Consider the following 23,113-nt stretch of genomic DNA (forward strand, 5'->3'; position numbering starts at 1 on the left):
GTGTTGAGAGGCGTTTTTTTCTTCCAGTAATAAAAACTGGCAATTTGCACCTACGTAAGGTACTGTTCTGGGGACTTCTTAATTTTTTAAAGCAGCTTCAAAACAGTCTTCTCACTGAAAATTATGGCTTTTAGTGTGAGGGAAGCTGGAGTGTACCCAGCAGCAGATCACTGTAGGGCATGACTCATGTCCTCCACAGGAAGCTCCTGCGCCCTACCCCCTCTCCCTGGCCTCTGCAGTTGCACAGTGCCCTCACTGCCATCCTCCCAGGCTCCTGCTGTGCCCATTTCACATTTCATAGTGTGGTCTTTGGAGACTGGCTTCTTTAACTTAATGTTTTTAAGGCTCATCCTTATAGCAGGTATCAGAAAGTTACAGTCCTATTTTGTTTTCTGTTGCTGTGATAAAACATTCACCAAAAACGACTTGGGGAGGAAAAGGTTTATTTCATCCTGCACTTCCAAGGCACAGTCCATCTTTGAGGGAATTCAGGCAGGAAATCCAGGCAGAAACCGAAGCAGAGACCATGGACTAAGTGTTCCCTGGCTTCCCTGGCTGGCTCAGCTGCCTTTCTGACACAGCACAGGTCCACTTGCCTAGGAATGGCACTGTCCACAGCCTGCTGGCCCCTCCCACGTCAACCGGCACTAAATAAAATGGCCCACAGACATGCTTACAGGCCAGTTTGGTGGAAGAAACTCCTCCTTTGAGGTGCCCTCCTCTTGGGTGTGTCAAGTCAACAACGAGAATTAGCCATTGCAGTTGCTCAATTCTGTTGACAGGCCATATTTTTCCTTCCCAGTCTGTCAGCTGATGGACTCTTGCAGGACTCGATCGACTCTGTGGTTATTATGAATAATGGAGCTGTGAGCTCTCATGTGCAAGGTTTTGTGTGTGTGTATGTATCTGGTAAGTGGAATTGCTGGGTCAGGCAGAAACTCAGTGCCTACCTTCTTGAGAAACTGCTAGATCATTCTTCAAAGTAGCTGTACCACTGGGCAGTCTGACCAGTGATGTGAGTTTGCTTCTCTACATCGACCAGAACAGCAGACACCTCTGACTCCTGATGGATGTGGTACCTCCCTGTGGGTTTTTTTTTTTTGGTCTTTTTGAGACAGGGTCGCCCTGTAGCCCCAGCTAGTCTGGAACTCACTATGTAGACCAGGCTGGCCTTGAACTCACAGAGATCCGCCTGCCTCTGCCTCCTGAGTGCTGGGATCAAAGGTGTGCGCCATCACGCCTGGCTCTACTCCCTGTGGTTTTTGACACAGATTTTTTGGTTTTCCTAATGAGCATCTTTTCAATCCGTACTAGTCATTGGTTTATTTCCTTTGGGAGCAGGTCTGTTCTCACCTGCCTTTTAATTATTGAGTTGTAACAGTTCTTTTTATTTTCTAGGTACAAGTTGGTTGTCAGATACACGGTTAGCAAACCCTGGGTTGGCACAGTGCCTTTTTGTCTTGCAGTGGCTGAGTTAGAACAAGGTGTTCCAGAGGCCTCGTCTCTCTACGGTCTTGACAACGGTGTCTGCTGTTCACCCCACAGGGGACAGGATCACATGGAAACGCCTCTGTGATCTGCTGACAGCAGCTTGCAGGATGGCAGAGTGTCCTCACAGCCCCCGCACAGGCTTGTCATCAGTTTTAGGAGCTTTGTAGTCCTGTGATGGTCACACAGCAGAGATGCTTCATTAACTATATTTGACAAGTGGCATATTGATTGTTTGGCTTAATCAAGATATTCTGATCAGGCTGAAGTCACTAGGACCCCATAGTCAGGAAAGCATTTACATGTTTATGGGGCCTGGGGTGCAGCCTTCACATGCGCGTATACATATCTGCTGCTCAGAGCATTTTGTCACTCTTTCAATTCTTTAGCATGAGCATTCTATTTAAAAAGCCATCCCTGGGTCTAGTTTGAGCGAGTTTGTCCTGGCAGAGGCACAGAACTCCAGTCTCCATGTTGTTCTATTGAACCAGTGTTAGCCGGAGGATTTCCAGGCTTCTCTTGTATTTGGAGTTGGCTGTCAGATGGGGTTTTCTCTTTGTTTCTTCCTTATTGAATTAGGATTTCTGAAGAGAGTTTGGTTAGCGTCACATAAGCCTCTCAAGGAGTGCAAGGCGCCTGTGCTTACACGCTTTCAGTTTATGAAAAGTGTAGCTACACTCTTATTTGTAAGTTTTTTTTATTAGGTATTTATTTACTGCTTTATAATTATTTTTTTTCAAGGTTTTTTTTTTTTTTTTTTGTTTGAGAAGCTATAGTCCTAGCTGGCCTGAAACTCACTACGTAGACCAGGCTGTCCTCGATCTCACAGAGCTCCACCTGCCTCTGCCTTTGCTGGGATCAACTGTGTGCGCCACCATGCCTGGCAGGTTTGTGTATTATTATTATTGTTGTTGTTGTTTTTGGTCTTTTTTGAGACAGGGTCTCCCTGTAGACCCAGCTGGTCTGGAACAAACTATGTAGACCAGGCTGGCCTTGAACTCACAGAGATCCGCCTACTTCTGCCTCCCCAGTGCTGGGATTAAAGGCATGTGCCACCAAGCCTTGTCTGTTTTTAAACATGACTTATCTCCCTCTCTTGTTGTCAAAATCATGGTCATTGTAGAGATATTAGAAGATAAAAACAGCAAAATATTGGGACATGGACATGAATGCTTTTAATCCTAGCAGTGGCAGAGGCTGGAGGATCTGTGAATTCCAGGACAGCTAGGGCCATATAGTGAGACCTTGTCTCAAAAAACAGAAGAGCAAAACCAAAAACAAACAGAAGAAAAACTAAATTTCAAATTACTCACTCTTCTCCTATATTTGTCTTCAAGATGGTTTTGTTTATTCTGTGGTGCAACGGACCAGCCCAGACCGGGGCAGTTCAGTCCGATGGGAACAGGGTCGTCGAGAGGGTGGACAAGGAGTCGGCGAATGACAAACAGACACAAAGGAGCTTAATGAAAGTCTGAGTGCAAAGAATCCCCCTGGTATTTTGATAGTGATTATGCTGAATCTGTGGACCAATATGGAACATTACCCACTGTTTGCATACACACATGAGCACATAAATCACAGCTGCATACATAAACATAAATCTTGAAACAGAATATAGCATATATACTACATGTATGTATGTATGAAGTCACACTCAGAAAATTTCAGACATAGCTGCATGGCCAGGGTACAGCTTGGTGGTAGAGCAGTTGCACAGAGCACATGAGACCCCTAATTCCCAACATTTGGGGTGAAAAAAAGGGTAATAAATAAAGATAAATGGAAAGATGTTCTTTTTTTTTTTTAAATTATGTGTGTATGTGGGAGAGAGTGCATACCAGTGAGTGCAGTGCCCCTGGAGTCCAGAAGAGTGCGTTGGATCCTCTGACCTGGATTTACAGTGCTTGTGAGCCACTTATGTGAGTGCCGGGAACTGAACTCTGGTCCTCTGGAAGAGCAACCACGTGCCCTTAACTGCCGAGCCATCTTTCCTGCCTGTTACATATGTTTATTTAAAAAAATCTTATTTTTGATTTATTTTTATTTTATGTGTACGAGTGTTTTGCTTGCATGTATGGAAGTGCACCTGTGCATGCAAGGCCTGCAGAGACCAGAGAGGAGTTACTGAGGATTGTTAGCTATTGTGTGGGTGCTGGGAACCAAACCCAAACCTGCTTTCTCTGCAAGAGCAACCAGTGCTCTTAACTGCTGAGCCATCTCTCCAGCCCCTGTATTTATTTTTGAAAACTACTTAAATATTTTTGATGTCATTGTGAATGGATGAGTTTTCACAGTTTCACGTTCAGCTGGTTCGTTGCAAGCTTATGTGAATAGTTAACTTCCTGGTATCGATCTTCTATCCCAGAACCTTGCTGACCCTGCTACTCTTATAGTTTTTCAGTGGATTCCTCAGCAATTGTCTACATGAAAACAGAAATAGTTTTACTTCTTGCTTTTGAATTCAGATGTCTCTTATTCCTGATCTTAGGGGGAAAGATTCAGTCTTTTTTAAAATTTTTTATTATTTTTATTTTATGTGTATGAAAGTATTGTCTTCATGTGTGTAAGTGTACCCATGTCATGCAATGCCTGCGGAGGTCAGAAGAGGGTGTCAGATCCCTGGAACTGGAGTTTCCGATAGTTGTCAGCCGCCATGTGGGTGCTGGAAATTGAACTTGGTTCCTCTGCAAGAGCAGTCAGTGCTCTTAACTACTAGGCCATCTCTCCAGCCTGTGTTCTGTCCTTTATACACAATTTTGTGTGTATGTGTGCTCTTTTCTGAGACAGAGTCTCCCTGTAGCCTCAGCTGGCCTGGAACTCACTGTGTAGACCAGGCTGGCCTTGATCTCACAGAGATCCACCCGCCTTTGCTGATATTAAAGGCGTCTGCTACCAGGCCCAGCTAGAAAGGTTTTGATTATTGGCTCAGTGCCTTTGGATTTATTCAGATTTGCCCCCCCCCTTTTTTTTCCTGGAGTTTGTTTTGGTAGTTTGTATCTTTCTGGGCACTTCTCCATCTCATCTAGAGTGTATAATTTATTGACATCCAAATGTTCATAGTATCCCCTTAAAATCCTGTTTATTTATATAAGGTTGATGATAATGTCTGTTCTTTCAGCCCTGAATCATTTTCTTTGGTCGTTAGGAATTTTATTTAACCCAGGTGTGGTGGTGCACATCTTTAATCCCAGTCCTCTGGAGACTGAGGCTGACAGGTCTCTGAGTTCGAGACTAGGCTGGTCTGCAGGAGTCCCAGGTCCACCAGAGCTGTACGGTGAGACCCTGGCTTAAGAAAAAAGAAAAAGAAAAAACCTGACTTAGTCTTAGAGCCTAAGTACACACCAAATAAATGACCTAATTTTAAAACGAGCAACAAATTTGCAGAACTTAAGCCACCTCATGTCACAGCTTACACTGAACTTGGGAATCGCAGCAATGTGATACTTACTGGTCCGTCAAATGGGTCCAAAACAGAGGCAAGAAGTAGATTCACGTATGGAAAGACAGTAAACTTTTGTTTTTTGCTTTAAAAATTTATTATTGTGTGTATGTGAGTGAGAGAACACAGTGTATGCTCACAGTGTGCATGTGTGCACGAGTGTTTACATCTGTGTATGTGTGTATGTGCATATGTGTGTGCACATGAATGTGGATGAGTGCACGCACGTACAGGCATGTCATGTGTGAAGAGGTCAAAGGACAACCTGAAATTTCCAGAATTGGTTCTTTGCTTATACATTGTCATGGGTTACAGGGATCGAGTGCAGGTCCCCAGACTTGTGTGGCAAGTACTTTTATTCTCTGAGGCATCTCTCTGGCCAGTTTTTTCTTGCTTTCTGATTCCTATTTTTGTCAGTGTATAACGTATGGATTTAATCTTGACGTTTTCGTACAGACACTGTTGTTCTTTGTACGCATCAACCCCCATTATACCTCCTACTGATCCCCGTCCTCCCCAAATTGTTGTCCTTCTATGTGGGGTACGTGTGTGTGTGTGTGTGTGTGTGTGTGTGTGTTGTGTGTTGTGTGTGTTCTGTTTAAATCTAGATTCCTTGTGAGAGGAAATCTGACATTTGTCTGCCTGAGTCTGGCTTATTTCAATTAACATGATGATCTCCAGTTCTGTTTTCTTGTAAGTAACACAATTTCTTCACACCAGCTTTGATTTCAGTAATTTGAGTCCCCTCTTCTGTCCTTTGTACTTAGAGTTTGCCAGTTTTGTTGATTATTTGGAAAGAAAACTCTTTTTTTTGTTTGTTTGTTTTTGATCTTTTTGAGGCAGGGCTTGCTTGTAGCCCCGGCTGGCCTGGAATGCACTATGTAGACCAGGCTGGCTTTGAACTCACAGAGATCCTCCTACCTCTGCCTCCCGAGTACTGGGACTAACGGTGTGCGCCACCACGCCCCAGCTACCAGCTTTGGTTCTGTTGTGTTTTTTCCTGCACTGTTTCATCCCCTTCTGACACCACCCTTACGTTTCCTTCCTCTCGCTTTCTTTGGGTTTATCTCTCCTCCTCTTGAGTTTTCTTGGCTTTTCATGATAATTGATGTTTCTGAGGAGCATTTATATTGTAGGATGTTTTCAGTTGGAATTTGCCTGAAGTGGCCTCCTTTCGCGCATGCGTTTTGGTGGACCGTGAGGGGTAGTGATGTGTCTGTGGTGTATGGGGTTTGTCCCAGTACTGGTGCTCATACCTTGGCCTCTGTTGAAAGGCGTTTGTCCGGGTTTTTCACTCTCCAGTTGTATTTCCCTTCATAATCATTAAGTAGTTTGTGGAAAACTGCTTTGAGACAGTGTAAATATCTTGTTTCCAATCAGAGTTTCTGTTAGTAGTAGTTCTGAAACTCAGTGAATGTGGTTTTTTGTTTGTTTTTTTTAAATCTTTATATATAAATCCTCATTACTATAGTCCTTTTCAAATTCAGGAGACCATTTGCAATTAGAGCAAAATTATATATACCTGGCTGGGAACAAAGGCTGGATACTCAGGTGAGGTTATCCCTCCTTTAATGAAGGAACACAATGGTCAGTAAGTCCAATTGTGATGGCCTTTCATAAGCAGGCACAGCTAAACTCATGAAGATGGCAGTTCTTTGACTTAGAAGACTACTGTGCAGCATCATCTTATTAAAAGAACATGGAATCCAAATTACACGTATTAAGATAATATAATGAGTTAACATTACCCATGTACATACTGTGCTTTAAGTTCCCAGGTAGACCTTATAGAAAACACAAAACTATTAAAATCTTTCACTTCGTGTAGTTCAGAGTGGTCTATCAAAGAAGGCGTATAAACACAAGGTAAAGAGAAGCAGCCAGCACCCAACCTGCAGCATAATCACTTAAGGAAAACTGTGCTGTAACCTGCTCAGACTTTAATAAACCCTTTAATAATATTTATAAACAAATTTACCAAGCAATTAAGATTTTACCTCAAGCCTTGAAGCACGTTTTAAATGACCACGTCTCCTTTAAAAGTTTAGAGATATTTTACATAGATTTGGAAAATGCTTATTCTATATAAACATATCTAAACACAGAGATAAATTGCACCCTGGAGCAGAAGTAATCATTTAAAAAATTTATATTCTTAATAGGAACCATGTTGTAATTTAACAATTTCAGCTTACATGAGAACTTACTTAGAACTTATTTCTAGTAAATTATTTAATAATAGTTCTCTTAGTATTAAACATGTCTATATATTTATAATTATTTTATATAATAAATATTATGATTAGACACAATGTCATGACAAACTAGTTTTAAAACCAAGACCGATTACCTTGATGAAATTCTGATCAGATGTATATAAAGGAAACTCTTAAAAACCAGCAGTACTTTACATGTACATACATAAACATACATACACACATAAACATATATGAGAATCTCATCTCAATCTCATCTCTTTGTGCTGAACAAAACCATACACACTGATGCTAGACATAAGGGATTTCACTTGAGGAAAGCATTTTCAGAACTATCATTTACATTTTAATATGGCAAATATTTCTAACTGGGTTTCAGAGTCAATAAGTGATGGAAAACAGAATTATATATTTCATTTGCACTCAAAGCTAACCAGAGCCAGAAGTTACAGTATGATTAAAAGAAGCTAATGCTTAAACAGTTTTCATTAAAGACAATCCCATGAAATGAGAGGGTAAAGAATGGGGTGGCAAGAAGTGTTTAGTCTCAATAAGGCAATACAGAAGGCAATCTAGTATTAAAGACCATTTAAGATTGACAATATCAACAGCATAGAGTATAAGAAAACAGTTTTTGTGGGTGTGATTCAATGACAGCTGTCTACAGTTAACTCTTTCCCATAGTAGCGTGCGGGAACTTAGAATGAGAGGTGAGAGCACAGGAGCACAGCACACAGGGTCAGAGGAGCTGGCGTGCCAAGTCTGCAGGGCTGACGGTCTGGGACAGCAACAGCTCAGGTTCAGCGTGGTCTATTGCTTCCTAGGTGTGCATGTGGGAGGACATTTAAGGAAATAAGCACAAAATCATGTCACTGCCAGAGTCTAAGACACACTGTAGCAAACAGTTATGAGCTAATTCTCAGATGTCTACAGGTTATTCAGTGTAGGAATAAAAGTACATGGTAATTTTTACAAGGTAAGCATTATAATGTTTATAAGTAGTTATTCTGAACACGTTGTAGTTGTCTCTTTTGTTTCAGGCTGTTCTGGAGGCAAGAGACTGGCTCAGGCCATCTTGGGGATTAGTTCTTACAAGGTACCCCAGAAGAAGCCATGTGCTACTGCGTCTAACTCAGGTGTCCTCTAGCCAGAGAAACAAAAGTACCACTGCCACGTGGGGTCTTCCAGGTCTCAGAGACCTCCTCAGGCCACACTAAGATTCCTGGTTTCAGTTACCCATAGTTTTAGGACTAGCTAGTATAAAGGCAGGTCAATGCAGACTTAGACATGAGAGCTAAGGGCAAGAGTTGCTCCAAGGGAGAAAAGCACAGGGCCACATTTAAGCCAGCAGAGTTTCCAGGGCCGAAAAGCGCCTCTCCCCCAAACGGGCCACATCTGCCTGCACACAGAGCAGTGCTGCAGGAAACAGAGGGAGAAGGACAAGGCCAAAAGGGTGAGACAGGAAGACCAGTCCCAGAATTCATCTCCAGCAATGAACTAACAGGAGTTCAATTTTCTCAAACCATTTTCAGGCCTTTAGAGGTCGGACAGCAACACAAACCAGATCGAGAATGTCAAAACCAAAATACTTCCAAAGCGAGCAAACCAAAGAGATACCTTAAAGCAAACACTATGAAAAAAACCCAAACCAAAAGGTATGTGACAAATAAGGTCCTTAAACAACCAGCTCACATACTGTTTGTTTTGTTTTGTTTTGTTTGAGACAGGGTCTCCCCGTAGCCCCAGCTGGCCTGGAACTCACTATGCAGACCAGGCTAGTCTTGAACTCAGAGATCTGCCTGCCTCTGCCTCCTGAGTGCTGGGATTAAAGGCGTGTGCCACAACACCTGGCTTCAGATACTGTTTTGTATAAACAACTGGCACTTAAAAGTTTTGTGAAACACTTATAGACCTAGGGACATTGTCCAATAAATTTAAAGACATTTAGGATACCCAAATTTATAAGGCCTTTGAATGTACTATCAAAATATCCTTATTTATAAATCTACACGTGTATTTTAATTAGGCATGCCAAAATAAACCAAAATAAAACCAATAATTCTGTGCACAATAAATGAATGAAAATAATAACTGAAGTGGCCGGTTTGTTTTGACAGAAACATATGAAGACAATAATCACAGACACACATGACAGAACTACTTGAGATCTCAGCACAGGAGACATAATGACATAGTTACATGAAATACCAAACCACACAGAAAACAATTATCACAGACACACGTGACATAATTCCACTAAAACTAGGTGTACCCAAAACACGAAAATCAAAGAGTTCCTGTGAACGGCATAAGCAAGTTTAAGATTGAAAGAGCCTATAGATGGCCAGTCGAGACCAGGAATCTGTGTCCAGTCCAGCTCACAAAGGGTACAAAGTCTGGGGGCCTTAGGCTTAAACCCCATACCCTCAGTTCTCTCCCTGAAATCAGAAAGGTTGTTCAATGCACACTGTAACGGGGTAACACTCTTAGACACACTCTGACCCATCATGAACACAGATACAACTCCTAACCACAGAATAAGACAAGCACAGGCAAATAACACGAACCAGGTTGCCACTAAGTCCAGGTTCCAGAAAAATGACCAAACTTTGGACTTAGTGACCAGGCAGGTCCGGGGACGTCTCCTCTGATACCCGAGTAGGGGGTGGTTTGCTGCGTACAGCTTCCCACCTAGTAAGTCTGATCAGATCCCAGAACCAAATCCAGATGGTGAAAAGGTCGCTGGCTAGCCAAAACCAAAAGAGAAACCAAGATGAAAGCTGTTTCCTGAGCGTGCTCTTACCTTGCTAGAAGTGCGGTGAGAGATGCTGGAGATGCCAGAGGACTGGGGAAGACAGAAGCAGCTGGGACTGAGCAGCAGGCCCCTTTCACAGGGATTTCACTGAACCACCAGGCCCGCAAGGCCCTCTGGATCTCGGTGGAGCCTCCAAATGTTACGGGTCTGCAATCGAAACCGTTTTGGTAGAAAGTAGCAAGGCAAGACTTTATTACAACCGCTGGGCTGTCTGCATCGGGAACAGAAGCAGCTGTGCTTTTGTTTTTTGAGGCAGGGTCTCTCTCTGTAGCCCTGGCTAGCCTGGAAGAAACGGGCTTTGACATTCACCAGTTGTTACCTGGGTTGCTATGGTGATTCCCAGCTCAGCTCTTATCAGACACATACGTTGAGCATTCTACGGAAGAGGTTTCTCGCTCTCTTCCACTTGCCTATGGTCTCTCAGGACTTTAGCCTTTAGCTCTGTCCTTTAGCCTTGCAGCTCACTGTCTAGATGTGGCTAGCCGAGGTCCTGTGCTTTCCCGATGTGTTCTCTGTCCTGTTTTGGCATTTTTTTTTTTTCCTTTGTGGCCCAAGATCTTTTCGTTCTATTTTACGTTTCCCATCTCAGCTCTAGAAGGAGTTCTGTTCCTTACGTTGGAAACGGAGACCTGGCCATTGATCACGCACACCGCGACTGAGGCATCCTTTCTGAGCCCTTCCAGAAGTTCCCATCAGAAACCGAAGTTTGTGGTGATTTATTCTCCTTCCCTTTTTCTCTCCCTCCCTCTGCCCCTTTCCGCCCTTCCTTTGGCTACACAGGCTCTCACTGTATAGGTCTGGTTGGTTTAGAACTCACCTTGTAGCCCAGGCTGGCTCCAAACTTTTGGCAGTCTTCCTTTATGTGCTGGGATGACAGGCTTGTGCCCCCAGGCCAGCTTCCTCTGAGTTTTGATGATTCTGTATATAATGGGGATGTTATTGGCACTCAGTGAACCGGTCTCAAAGACTGCTGTTCATGTACTGCTCTGCTGATGGTGTTCTCTGCTGCCCCATTATTAGTTGGATGTGTTTTTCTTTTGTGTTACTTCTGGATTTACGCCTGAGGGCCTTGCACCTGTTCAGGTTTTGAAATAATCTCCCCGCAGAGCAGGCTTTGAGTTTCTTTCTGTTTTCTGTAGACCCAGAGCTCGTGTGTTTGGTGTCTGCTGTGGGTTGAGTTTTACCTTTTCCCACTGGCGTCCAGGTGCCGTCCTTCAGAAGCTGTCGTCTGTCATTCCAGGCTCTGTTGTGATGCTGGAGGACTTGGATGCTTGCCCAGCTTGGCCTCCAGGCTGCAGGAGCCCCATGCTGGCTCCACTAGGACCAGCAGCATCTCTGTGGCAGGCTTGACTTTGTGCGTACTAGCTTTGAGGCATGAGCCACCTGGTCTAGTGCCACATGTGACCATGGCCTGTCTGAAGCCCACCTGATTCTTGGTGGCTTTGCTTGTCTCCGCTTTATCCCTTTTCTGCTCCAATATGTCCATTCGCCGAAGTTTCCAGCATTCGACCTTGCATACAATCTTTGCACAAAGTAAGAACAAGTGGCCATCTTGCAAGTGATTAAAGGACTGTCTGGTGACCCCGGGGAGCCTTTGCAACGGGGTGGCTCACACGTGCCCACATCCTTGCATTTCCTCCAGTATGGGTTACAGCCAGGCATCGATTTTCCTATCTGCCCTCCAGATGTGGATCTTGATAACTGGGTCTCATTGGCTCACAATCGTGGTAGGTGTGGGCTTTCAAAACTGTGGACGTCAGGAAAGATCAGGCCTCTGTGCGCTATTATTTTTAGAACTTGTTATTTTATTGAGTGAAATTAAATCAGCCTGGCCCAGTAGACTCTTCAGAGAGCTAGGCTCTGGCTCCCTTCTTACAGATGATGTGGATTTTGGTTGCTTCCCTTGGAATGTGTCCTCCAGCTGTATAGTAAGCAGAAGCACACACTCAAGGAGCACAGCCACTCGCATCTTCCTTCCACAGGGCAGGCAGTGTCTGGGGACTTTCCCTGTTTTTGATCTTGTGTTACAGAAGAGATGTAGTCCTGTGGGAGTGATGACCTCTTGCCACCCCCCCCCATGCCTTTTCTTTCCCTTTTTTTGCAAGGGAATAACACTCAGGAAGGGGATGGTAATTTGTTAGAGCCAATCGGATATATCAAGAATCCCAGTCATCCGTAAAACATTAAGTTTTGCTTGACACATATCACAAACATGAAAGGCATGCAGACCTCTGGGCCGAGCACCATGGTCAGGGCCGGATGAGCATTAGATGCAGTGACTCTGTCATCTTGAGAACTAGGGGTGCCTCGACTCCTCTAGACCCTGTCCACCAGCAGGAGCGGCCAGGACAGGGCCCTCCCTGCAACTGCCGTGGCTTGCAGGAGAGAGTAAGCAGAGGGGCAATCGGCCCAGGTGCTGCTTCCTCTGGAGCATGCGTGCCGCCCTCTGCTCCAGAGGGATCTGTGAGTGCCCGGGGCTTGTGACCCCAGTTCTTGGATTTGAATCTGGTTCTTCCAAGAACATGTCCTCATCTTGTTACCAAGTGCTCTTCCCTCTCATTTCCGTGACTTTCACAAACTCCGCAGGGTGCCGCACCCCGAGCTGCCTGTCTGCCTCTGCTCTCTGCTAGAGCTCTTTTCCTTGCACTGGAAGAGCGTCTTGCATGAGGCATTTTCTGTTCCCCACTTGCAGTCTCTTGGCTTGTCTGTGTCCATCACAATCCTTCTTTCCACTTATCTCTCATCCTCTGTTTTGTTCCAAAAAGCATGTGAATTAGAGTAAAATCACGCAGGTGGGAAAACCCGCCGGGATTGGAGAGCCTGGTAAGACATGCACTTTCATGGTGCTGTTGAGGTATGGGACGCGAACTCCTGAACTCCTGCTTGGCTGCCCTGAGCTGCCAGTAAACACCAGGGGAGCAGGATTTGTGGGAAATGCCTCTGTCTGTAAGATAAACAGATGGCTTAAAGCAGCTCAGTCTTTCCTGCCACCAAGGCTTGGGCGGAGAGTAATGTTCCATGAAATCAAAGAATATTCTTTCTTTCTTCCTTGCTGGAGCTTTCTGTGGGCCACCTATGTTCTGATGATGGAAATTTCTCAGAACTCTTTATCCACGTGAGTTAGGTGGCAAAGGTTGGTCAGAAATAGAAAATGACAGCTGTGGAGAGGAGACTGGCTCCCGAACGTTACTTTCTAGAATGCTCTGCAGTGCAGGGTGTGGTTTGGACAGGTCCCCGCTCTGAGGCTGCGGCTGGCACCCTGGAGCACGCAGAGTCCAGCCGACTTCGAGCCGGTCATTGTCCGCTTGCTGCTTTTGCCTGATATATTTCATGTTCTTTAATAAAACTTCACAGGGAGGGAAACCTATGCTGAGTTAATTAACGTTTCACACGATGCGGCAATGTAGGGAGTGGCTTAGCTATGAAGACTGAACACGGTTCAGTGTTTAACTTCAGTGCGACAAATTTGGGTTTTCTCAACTCCGCTTTAAACCAGTAGAGAAACAAGACAGGAGCAGGCAAAGACTGTTTCTTCTCTTTCTGTGTCTGCAGGTGCCCTCACCACCAACGGCATAAACCCTGACACCAGCACTGAGATTGGGCGGACCAAGAACTGCCTCAGCCCCGAGGACATAATTGACAAATACAAAGAGGCCATTTCCTATTACAGCAAGGTGACTTGACATTTAAAAAATATTTTTATTTTATGTGCATGAATGTATTGCCTGCATGTGTGTAAGTGCACCCGTGCACTTGTTCAGGGAATTCAGAAGAGGGCATTGAATCCCCTGGAACTGGAGTTATGGACAGTTGTCAGCCACTATGTGGGTGCCGAGAACCAAACCTGGGTCACCTAACTTCCACCTAATTGCCAGGAATGAGCCTCAGTGGCCACCTAGAGTGCTGCGTCAATGGGCATTTCAATGTCACCTCTGTGGCACAGCAGGGGAGTTGGGGGCCCTGTCCCTGAAGTGACCCTGTCATCAGAGTGCAGAGCACACAGGCACTTGAGTGTGGACAGAGCTCCTTGCAGTCTCCAGTCCTCTGACCATGTGCTCTGCAGCCTCTGAGACTATTTTCTCCTTTCTCTGCTGCGTGGACTGCTTTGTCAGGGTCAGTGGCTTTCCGTATATAAATGGCCAGCACAGTGGCGGGCTAAAGCACTGGTTATGGCCTGGTCTTCCTTACTCCAGTGTTCGAGGCAGCTGGGGAAGGCCAGCTCCTCATATGCATGCAATGCAGGTTGAGGGAGAAAATCAGTGTCCTGCCTCTCAGCTGCATGCTTGTCTCTGTCCTTCCCTGAGCCCTTTAGCTGCTTTCTCCTCCCTGAGGGAGCCCTAGCCTTTCCCATGCTACCCAGACCCCTGGTTAAGGATGGCAGCAGTGACCCAGGGAACATGTGCACATGGTAATGGATTTGCATATGCACGGGCACGAATAAACACACGTACACACATGGGTGCACACATGTACGTACACACTGGGAAGCACCAGCACTTGGTTTTCATTCACAGAGACACTGCAGCAGGCTGCCCTGGAAGGCTCTGACCTGCTTTGTTAGTGACTTCCCTCTGGACTTCTGAACTTTATCCCAGGACGTTACACTGTGTTAGAGATGAGGTGGAGAATCGGCATGCTGCTGAGATAGTGGGTTATCATATTTGACTTGGAGGGAACTTCAGACAGCGTGGGGCCTCACATCTTTCTTTTCTGTAGGTGTAAGAAAACAGGCTTCAGGAGGTCACCTCTCTCTGTTAGTATCACATGTATGTAACTTGGCCATCGTCATGGGTGCATGGTGTTCGGCTCCTGTGATAAACAATGTGACCAACACAATGTGGGGTGGAAAGTATTTATTCGACTTACAGGTTACAGCTCATCATTGAGGGAAGTCGGGGCAGGAGCTCAAGGGAGGGAGCCTGGAGGCAGGAGCTGAAGCAGAGACCATGGAGGAACACTGCTTACTGGCTTCCCCTCCCTCCCTCCCGCCCTCCCTGAGACAGGGTCTCACTGTGTAGCTGTGGCTGACCTGGAACTCTATATAGACCAGACTGGCCTCAAACTCAAAGAGATCCACCTACATCTGCTTCCCGAGTATGGGGACTAAAGGCCTGCAGCATCATACCCAGCTCAACTACCTTTCTTATGAGAGCTGGTTCCTCCTTTATCAATTAGCAATCAAGAAAATACCCCCCCAACAGGACCACAGGCCAATCTGATGGAGGTCATCCTTTAACAGAGGTTTCCCCTTCCCAGGTGTGTGTCAAGTTGGCGACTGAAGCTTACGATGACACACAGTGGGCAGTGGTCTGGAGGTCAGAGAACTGTTCTTTTGGTCCCATGTCTTGGCAGAGCCGTCAGAGCCCATCTGTTATCACTTTTGCCACCCCCCCACCGCCCTTACCATAAGAGGTTCTGACAGAACACTCAGCCTTCCAGATCTTTTTTGCTGACTTGGCTGTAGCTTGAGAATAAGTCCTGAGATGCTCTTGGACACAAACTCCATGTTGCTATAGTTTACTGCCCAGTCCCACAATGTCTAGGGCCAGCGAAGGGCAGATCTGGTCAAAGTGAGGAGGACTGTCCATGGTGCTGAACTCACTCCCTGTCCCTAGGAAATAATGTGTCACTTTAGGTTTGCCTTCTGGCAGCCTTGAATTCAAAACTGGCCTCACCAATTACTAGCTTTGGAACCTTGAGCAGGAAGCTGCTTTGTTTGGGTGCCCTTCATCTGTAAATGAGGGCAGTATTTGTTTTAGGGACTTTGTTTCAGAATTGGGTGTGGTAGGTCCCTCTTTAGTTCTGAAAGTGCTGCCTGCTCTGTCCTGGGATCTTGATGAGGAGTCCTTAGGTGGGGTGGTCTCAGGCCCCACCACCCAGATGCATGTTCAAATGTCACCTGCGGAGTAAGCAGCAGACTCCCAGCAGCCATCGCCCTTGAGTAGTAGGCAATGCATTTTGAATAACTTTTCATGATTGCATTTTTAATCTCTTTGTAATACAATTTAAAATATGTATATTTAACCAAAATAAGTGGAAGTCTACTTGGGTTGACATTTATTCTGACCTATGTAGAAACTGTTTTAAGAGTTCTGGAGGAAGCTGGGTGTGGTGGCACATGTCTTTAATTCCAGCACTTGGGAGGCAGGGGCTGGCAATGTCTGTGAGTTTGAGTCCATCCTGGTCTACCTAGAGAGTTCCAGGCTAGCTGGGGCTACATGGAGACCCTGTCTCACAAAGACCGAAAAAAAAAATGGTGTATACAGTTGGTGTATTTTTAACTTGAGTATTGTTACTTAAGTACAAACACTTTCCCTTTCTATCCATCTGACAAATTGGGTGTAAAATGTGACACTTTTCATGTTATGGATAGGGAAAAGAAGGAACAGGCTTTGCCCTTTCTGTCACAGTAATTATAAATAGATATTTTTTTTTTTTTTGAGACAGGGTCTTCCTGTATCCCCAGCTGGCCTAGAACTCTCTAGTTATGTAGACCAGGCTGGCCTTGATCTCACAGAGATCTTCTTGCCTCTACCTTCCCGAGTGCTGGGATCAAAGTGTGAGCACCACACCCAGCTTACAGTATAGCTTTCTGAGGCTTGGCACGTGGATGGGCTACTTCTGTTAGCAGTGCGCACGTGCGCGTGCACGTGTGTGTGTGTGTGTGTGTGTGTGTAGGGGGGTGGGCCTGTGATTGACTGAACATATTGGAATTCTGGATGTGGCAGGTAAAAAGATAAAAAGATAGAGGTAGAGGAGCAGCTAGCATTGAGGAGTTGGCTGCAGAGCCTTGGGGGAGATAGTGTGTGGAGGGAGGCAGAAGAGACCTTTGCCCTGGGACCACTGTCCTTGCTGTCTGGGGACACCATGGAGACTGACAGAACTCAGGGTGAGGCCGGAGAAGACTTACCCAGGCAGGGCACCGTGTCATTACATGGAGCCCCACAGAGCCCGTTCTGTTCTGATGCCTGTGCTTATCTCAGGAACTGTAGTGAGTGACATGGGGACAGGTGCTCTAAGACAGAAGCCCAGTGGCCCTGGACATGCAGGCGGCCAGGATGTCTGCAGGAAAAGGCAGCAGATCACCAGCTGTTGTGTGAAAGATGCTGGTGTAAGAGAAGCATTAGGGAACCAGTTGATGACAGGTGGGGCTGATGGCAGAGCCTCTATTGATGATGCAGGCTGAGCATCCCTAACCCACACATACAAACCCCCAAATCCAAATTCCTCTAAATGCCACTCACTTCTGATCTCCAGTATGTTGGGTAAGTATCCTTAGCCTGGAAGGATATTAGACAGTCAGGATTGTGTAGTTTGACTCAATGCAGACACACATGGGCAGTCACAGGTTTACTCCAACCTGTTGTATACCTATTAAGATAGATTTTTCAGAGATGACTTTTCCCCACTTGGGGTGGGAGGGTCTCAGGGAGGTGCTTTTGGGGGATTCTGGAGCCTTAGCTACAGCTCGATGTCAGGGTGGAAATGTCCTTGCTCTTTGCTGATGGGGTGTCTGCTCCATTTCCGCAGTATAAGAATGCAGGGGTGATTGAGCTGGAAGCCTGTGTGAAGGCCGTGCGGGTCCTGGCTATTCAGAAGCGCGGCATGGAAGCTTCAGAGTTTCTGCAGAATGCTGTATACATCAACCTCCGGCAGGTGAGTGCCTGCCTGCCTTCCTGCCTGCCACCACGGCAGGTACTCGGCTCTCCTGGAATGCATCATGCATGAGTCAGCTCTGAGATAGTATGGCAGTTTAAAATTTAAGGAGTCATAGCCCAAGAGCCAAATGAACATGACTATTTGTCTTTTTCATTTTGGGGTATTATACTGAGAACTCAGGTATTATACTTTTTCCAGTTTTCTGGTTGGGGTGATAATTTTGTTTCTTGCCAGCACTGCATCTATTTGTAATGCTGGGCTGCTGGGTTTTTTGTTTTTGAGACAGGCTCTTGTAGCCCCAGCTGGTCTGGAACTCGCTATGTAGACCAGCCTGGCCTTGATCTCACAGATCCTATCTCTGCCTCCCAAGTGCTGGGATTAAAGGTGTGGCCCACCATGCCCTGTTTGACTCTTGGGGGCTGGTCTTTTTAAAGACAGGGTCTCCCTGTAGCCACAGCTGTCCTGGAATTGACTATGTAGACCAGGCTGGCCTTGAACTCAGAGATCTTGCCTCTGCCTCCCTAGTGCTGGGATTAAAGGTGTGGCCAACCATGTCCAGTGATGCTTGGGTTTTTGAAACATGAAGTTCATATGGCTTTGGAAGAACTGTGTAGGCTCCTTTATACAGTAGGCACTTCCCAAATGTTCATTAAATCTGAGCCTGAGTAGGGTGCCAAGGATTGAACCCAGGGCCTCCTACATGCTAGGCAAGCACCCTGGACTCTGGGTTGCATCCCCAGCTCTTGAAGAGGTTTTTAATAAAACAGTCATGAAAATGTTTAGTGGTAGATTGACAGGGCCACTTCCTAACCCGGAGGCTAGCACGCCGTTAGCCGTGTATGTAGCCAGGTGGAACTGAGCTCCATAGGGAAGCCAAGTGGGCCCGCACTCCAGCAGGCAGCAGTAGGCCTAAGGACACTGCGGCTGAACAGGTACCCTGCTAAGGTAGACCTGGAGAGAAGTGGGCTGCTCTGCTGAAGGCAGGGGTTGAAGTGGATGAGTGACACAGTTTGGAGGGACTGGTGCCAAGGCAGTAGGTGTGCAAAGGCTCTAACCTAACATGGTAAGCACCGGGGACCTTGAAAGTGGCCTCTAAAGGACCAATAGGAGATTGCCGGGTAGCTGACTTCACAGAAGCCTCGGTGGGCAGACAGAGGACTCACTCGGATGTGGAGAGGTGTAAAAGGGAGGGAGGGGGTGAGTAGAGAGGAGGGGAGGAACAGGGAGCGCTGAGTCTCAGCAGGAGGGCGTAGACTTTGGGGTCTGCTCTAAGAGCAGAGAACAGGGTGAGATCTATGTGGAGGAGGGCAGGATGGAGGAGACCCAGCTTGCAGAGCCTGGCATCCAGGGGGGCATGAGGTGTCTGTGAGGCCAGGGGGGCATGAGGTGTCTGTGAGGCCAGGGGGGCATGAGGTGTCTGAGGCCAGGAGGGTATGAGGTATCTGTGAGGCCAGGAGGGTATGAGGTATCTGTGAGGCCAGGCTTTTGTGGAAAAGCAGGTAGGCTGAAAACAGGAAGGCCTGGTTTCTAAGGATCAGGGTCAGGTAGAATAATTGATTTCTGCTAGACTGATCAGGCTGGGCTCTGAGAGGCAAAGGGCAGACTGTGTCATGGGGGCCACTGGGTGAGACTGGGCGAAGGGCAGGCAAGGGCACCAGGATCATTTCTACCAGAACATATGGCAAGTGTGGTGACAGACAGACAACCATCTCTGTCACCTGGGTTTAATGGACTGCTACACTGCCGTGTTGATTGCAGAGATTCTTATATATATATATATATATATATGTATGTATATATGTATATATATGTATATATATATTTAAATGGAAAATAATAACAGAACTAACCTGGGGCTGGAGAGATTGCCCACTGGTTAACAATGTGTGCTGCTCTTGAAGACGACCTGAACTCGATTCCCAGCACCATGTCAGGTGTCTCACACCTGCCGATTAGGTCAGCTCCAGGAGCACTGATACCCTCTTCTGGCCTCTCTGCGTATATACCCTCACACATACACATAATAATAACAACAGCAACAGCAACAACAAAGGACTATCTTAGAGTTGCTGAGCGCCTTTCCTGTTCATCATTTAATTATATCCAGTATATTTAAAAAAGTGCTGTCCTTTGCCATGATGGAATCTGGTGCTTGGTGTGCTCATTAACCTCTCTGCACCGTGCTTGCTGCAGAGTGCATACACTGCCCCTCAGGCTGCTCAGACACTGGGGTGAGGCTACTTTACAGTATATGAAGTAGCAGTTGTCAGCTCAACCCTAGAGGGAGAGAGAAATGCAGGTAAGTCCCATTTAATGTAGGGAGGTGCACACGGCCTCAAAGGGAGCCATACCATGTGTCCTTAGAAAGGGCAGGAGAGGCCATGACTTGTGTTCTCTGTTGGTTTCCAGTAACCAGGAGCAGGGAGAACAAGAAATGTGGTGCTTTGACGTTGACGCTTCAGTTACCTGGGAAACAGCCCAAGGCAAGATGTTAGCCCTCCGTGATACTGGGTAAACAAGAGCCCAGTGCCTGGGATTTACTGTTTGACTCAGTTGTCAGGTGGCCAGGCCATGTTTTTTGTTTTTCTATTGATTTGTGTGTGTCTGTACATACATATAGGTGTGCGTGCACCATAGCTTGTCTGCGGAGATCTGAGGATAACTTTCAGGAGTCTATTCCTTCCTTCTACCCTGGGGGTGCCAGGAATTGAATTGAGGTTGTCAGTCTTGGCAGTAAGCGCCTTTACCTGCTGAACCTCTTGCCAGCCCCTAGGGCTGTGTTTCTCAGGGATGTTGAGGGTATAGTCCTTGTGGAAGACTGGAGGGCAAGATGCCCTGTGCTGAGCACACACGGAGACATTCAGGACAGCTGAGACCCCCAGAGCTGAGTGTGGGAGGCCCTACCTCCCACCGGAGGGAAAGGGCCCATCAAGGTGCCCGAGGAGCAGAGTTGGGCGCAAGACCCCCTTGGGCTGGAGCAGTGGTTAGGTTGGCATAAAATTGTAAAGAACTGTGAGCCACCGAGCAGCCTGAGCACTTCATAGCAAGTGGATTGGACCTTGGCATAGGCCGTACTTCTAAGTCAGGAGTCCTGGATCTCATCAGGGAGGTTAAGAGAGGGTCTTGGGGTGGGGTGGGCCTTCAAGTTCATGGTGGTCAGGAGGTTAGATTACACTGTCCTGTGGAGGGAGTCTGCAGTGGCCAGGTGCTGTTATCATCAGGCTGGGGAGTCTGGGGGGCCAGCTTTGAGAGAGGGTAGAGGCTGGAAGCAGATCTAGAAGGCCTGAGGGTGGGGCATGGAGTCTGCTGGCCTTAGCTGGCACTGGAGGACAACTCTGCGGACCTGTGGGCCCTAACCCACTGCAGTTCCCGCAGTTGCCTCTGCAGGTTAAGGTTAGGGGATTTGGACTTGATGCAAAGCTGTTTTCACAGGTGGGCATGTAAATACACATATTTCACAAAATAAAATGTTTTCACTAAAAAACCTTGTGGGCGTTTGTTGCAGGTTGGACCAGCTCTGCTATCGCAGTTCTCCGACTCAGGCAAACACTAGAGGGCAGCAATGTTCTGTGGGAGGCCGAGACCCCGCGGCGCTGCGCCTGGGTAGTTTCTGGCCTTTTGCATTCTCCCCAACTCTGAAGGCACTTTGCTGTAGTTGACTCATCCGAATGTCTGCCTGCCAGATGAGCAGGGAGCAAAATAATGAGTTCTGGTGGGATTTCATAATCGCAGTAAAGAGAAAGGCCTGTAGTCTTTCTGAAATAGAAACAGCGTTGGTTCTTGATCAAGTGTGTTCTGTGTGGGACTGACAGGCTGTATCTATAACCAGGGAAAGATTTTGGCAAATGTAGAAATTTTGAAAGGAGCTAAGATATGATTATTGCAGGTCCAAAAATCTCCACATGAACATCAAGACTGGTAAATAATGCATTTGGGTTTAGTGGAGCTGGGAAGGGGTCTCTACAGAGCCCTTCACAGAATCCCTCCTTATGAGCAGGCACAGGGTGACCTGCCAGCTGTGTTGGCTGGTTTAGGTGAGTGGTTTGTGGTGATTATGTACCACTCCCAAATGGCAACAAGCATTCCATCAGGAGCTGGCTGTGTCTAGATCTGTGTGCTGGCCATGAAGGTTTCACAGGCAAATGGCAAGTCTCCTTAGATGAGTGCGAAGAGGTTGGGACGCCCCCAGACTCGGGCTTTGTTCACCGTTTTCTCGTGGTGTGACCAGAGGAGCTGTGCACTCTCTCAGCCTGCTTTCAGATCTGTAGAACTCCTGGTAAGCTGAGAGTGGCACAGTAACACAGGCGTGTTGTGGCCCAGCTGCTGGACACACAGGGCGTTGGGGAGACATACGTGCCTCACTGGTATCCATTCACAGACACTTCTTGAAGAGTGAATTTGCCTGTTTCTTTCAGTTCTCATGATTCTGTGATCCAAGTATACACCTTCAGTTTACAGAGAGGGAAGCTCAGGTCAAAGGGATGTAGTATTGTGGAAGGCCCAGAGTCAAACCGCGACTTGGAGGTGAGGGGCCTCTGGCAAGTGTGCTCCTGCGTGCCTTCCTTCAGGCATGCCCTCCACAGGGTGTGGGTGGGAGCGGGCTAGGCTTGGTGTACCTGCTGCCTGGCTGCCTGCCATCAGAGTCCAGCAGGCAGCAAGTGGCTATGGTCCATGCTGACCAAGCTGATTTGTGGAGTGGGAGCCAGGTGCATCAAACATGGAGGCAAATAATTCCCAACTGTGTCAGTTCTAGAGAAGAAGAGAACGTGCCTGGGCAGCACTGGGGACCCTCTGGGGCAGCACTGGGGACCCTCTGGGGCAGCTCTGGGGACCCTCTGGGGCAGCTCTGGGGACCCTCTGGGGCAGCTCTGGGGACCCTCTGGGGCAGCACTGGGGACCGGACCCTCTGGGGCAGCACTGGGAACCCTCTGGGGCTGCACTGGGGACCCTCTGGGGCAGCTCTAGGGACCCTCTGGGGCAGCACTGGGGACCCTCTGGGGCTGCACTGGGGACCCTCTGGGGCAGCACTGGGAACCCTCTGGGGCTGCACTGGGGACCCTCTGGGGCTGCTCTTGGGACCCTCTGGGGCAGCACTGGGGACCCTCTGGGGCAGCACTGGGAACCCTCTGGGGCTGCACTGGGGACCCTCTGGGGCTGCTCTTGGGACCCTCTGGGGCAGCACTGGGGACCCTCTGGGGCAGCACTGGGAACCCTCTGGGGCTGCACTGGGGACCCTCTGGGGCTGCTCTGGGGATCTTCATCCAGGAAAATGAGCACTGTTGTTGGGCAGAAAAAGATGGGCAAAGCCTCTTTTCCACTCTGAGGCAAGGGAGCCTCACTGGTTGCACCAACTGTTCGGAGGAGCCACCTTACGCAGGCATTTATCTAGTTCTGCGTGGTCATGGCAGCCCCCCCCCCCCCCCCCCCCCCCCCGGGGCAGGGCTCCCACCTCCCCATGCTGCCTTGGGTAGGGCACCCATCGTCCCACACTGCACT

General features: G+C 47.4%; 1 protein-coding gene across 4 annotated transcripts in view; it reads left to right on the top strand.

Annotated features, from left to right (window-relative positions):
- The window catches only part of Trappc9 (trafficking protein particle complex 9), a 551,206-nt gene that overhangs the window by 33,343 nt on the left and 494,750 nt on the right, over positions 1-23,113 (top strand). For all 4 annotated transcript variants that reach the window (XM_029555013.1, XM_008851069.2, XM_008851072.2 and 1 more), the window contains 2 exons: positions 13,511-13,632; positions 17,489-17,614. In XM_029555013.1, coding sequence (XP_029410873.1) covers positions 13,511-13,632; positions 17,489-17,614 — 248 coding nt within the window. The remainder of the gene's footprint in view (positions 1-13,510; positions 13,633-17,488; positions 17,615-23,113) is intronic.

This window comes from Nannospalax galili, unplaced genomic scaffold (genome assembly GCF_000622305.1).
Source record: "Nannospalax galili isolate Female #2095 unplaced genomic scaffold, S.galili_v1.0 scaffold525, whole genome shotgun sequence".
In the NCBI taxonomy this organism is placed as follows: Eukaryota; Metazoa; Chordata; class Mammalia; order Rodentia; family Spalacidae; genus Nannospalax; species Nannospalax galili.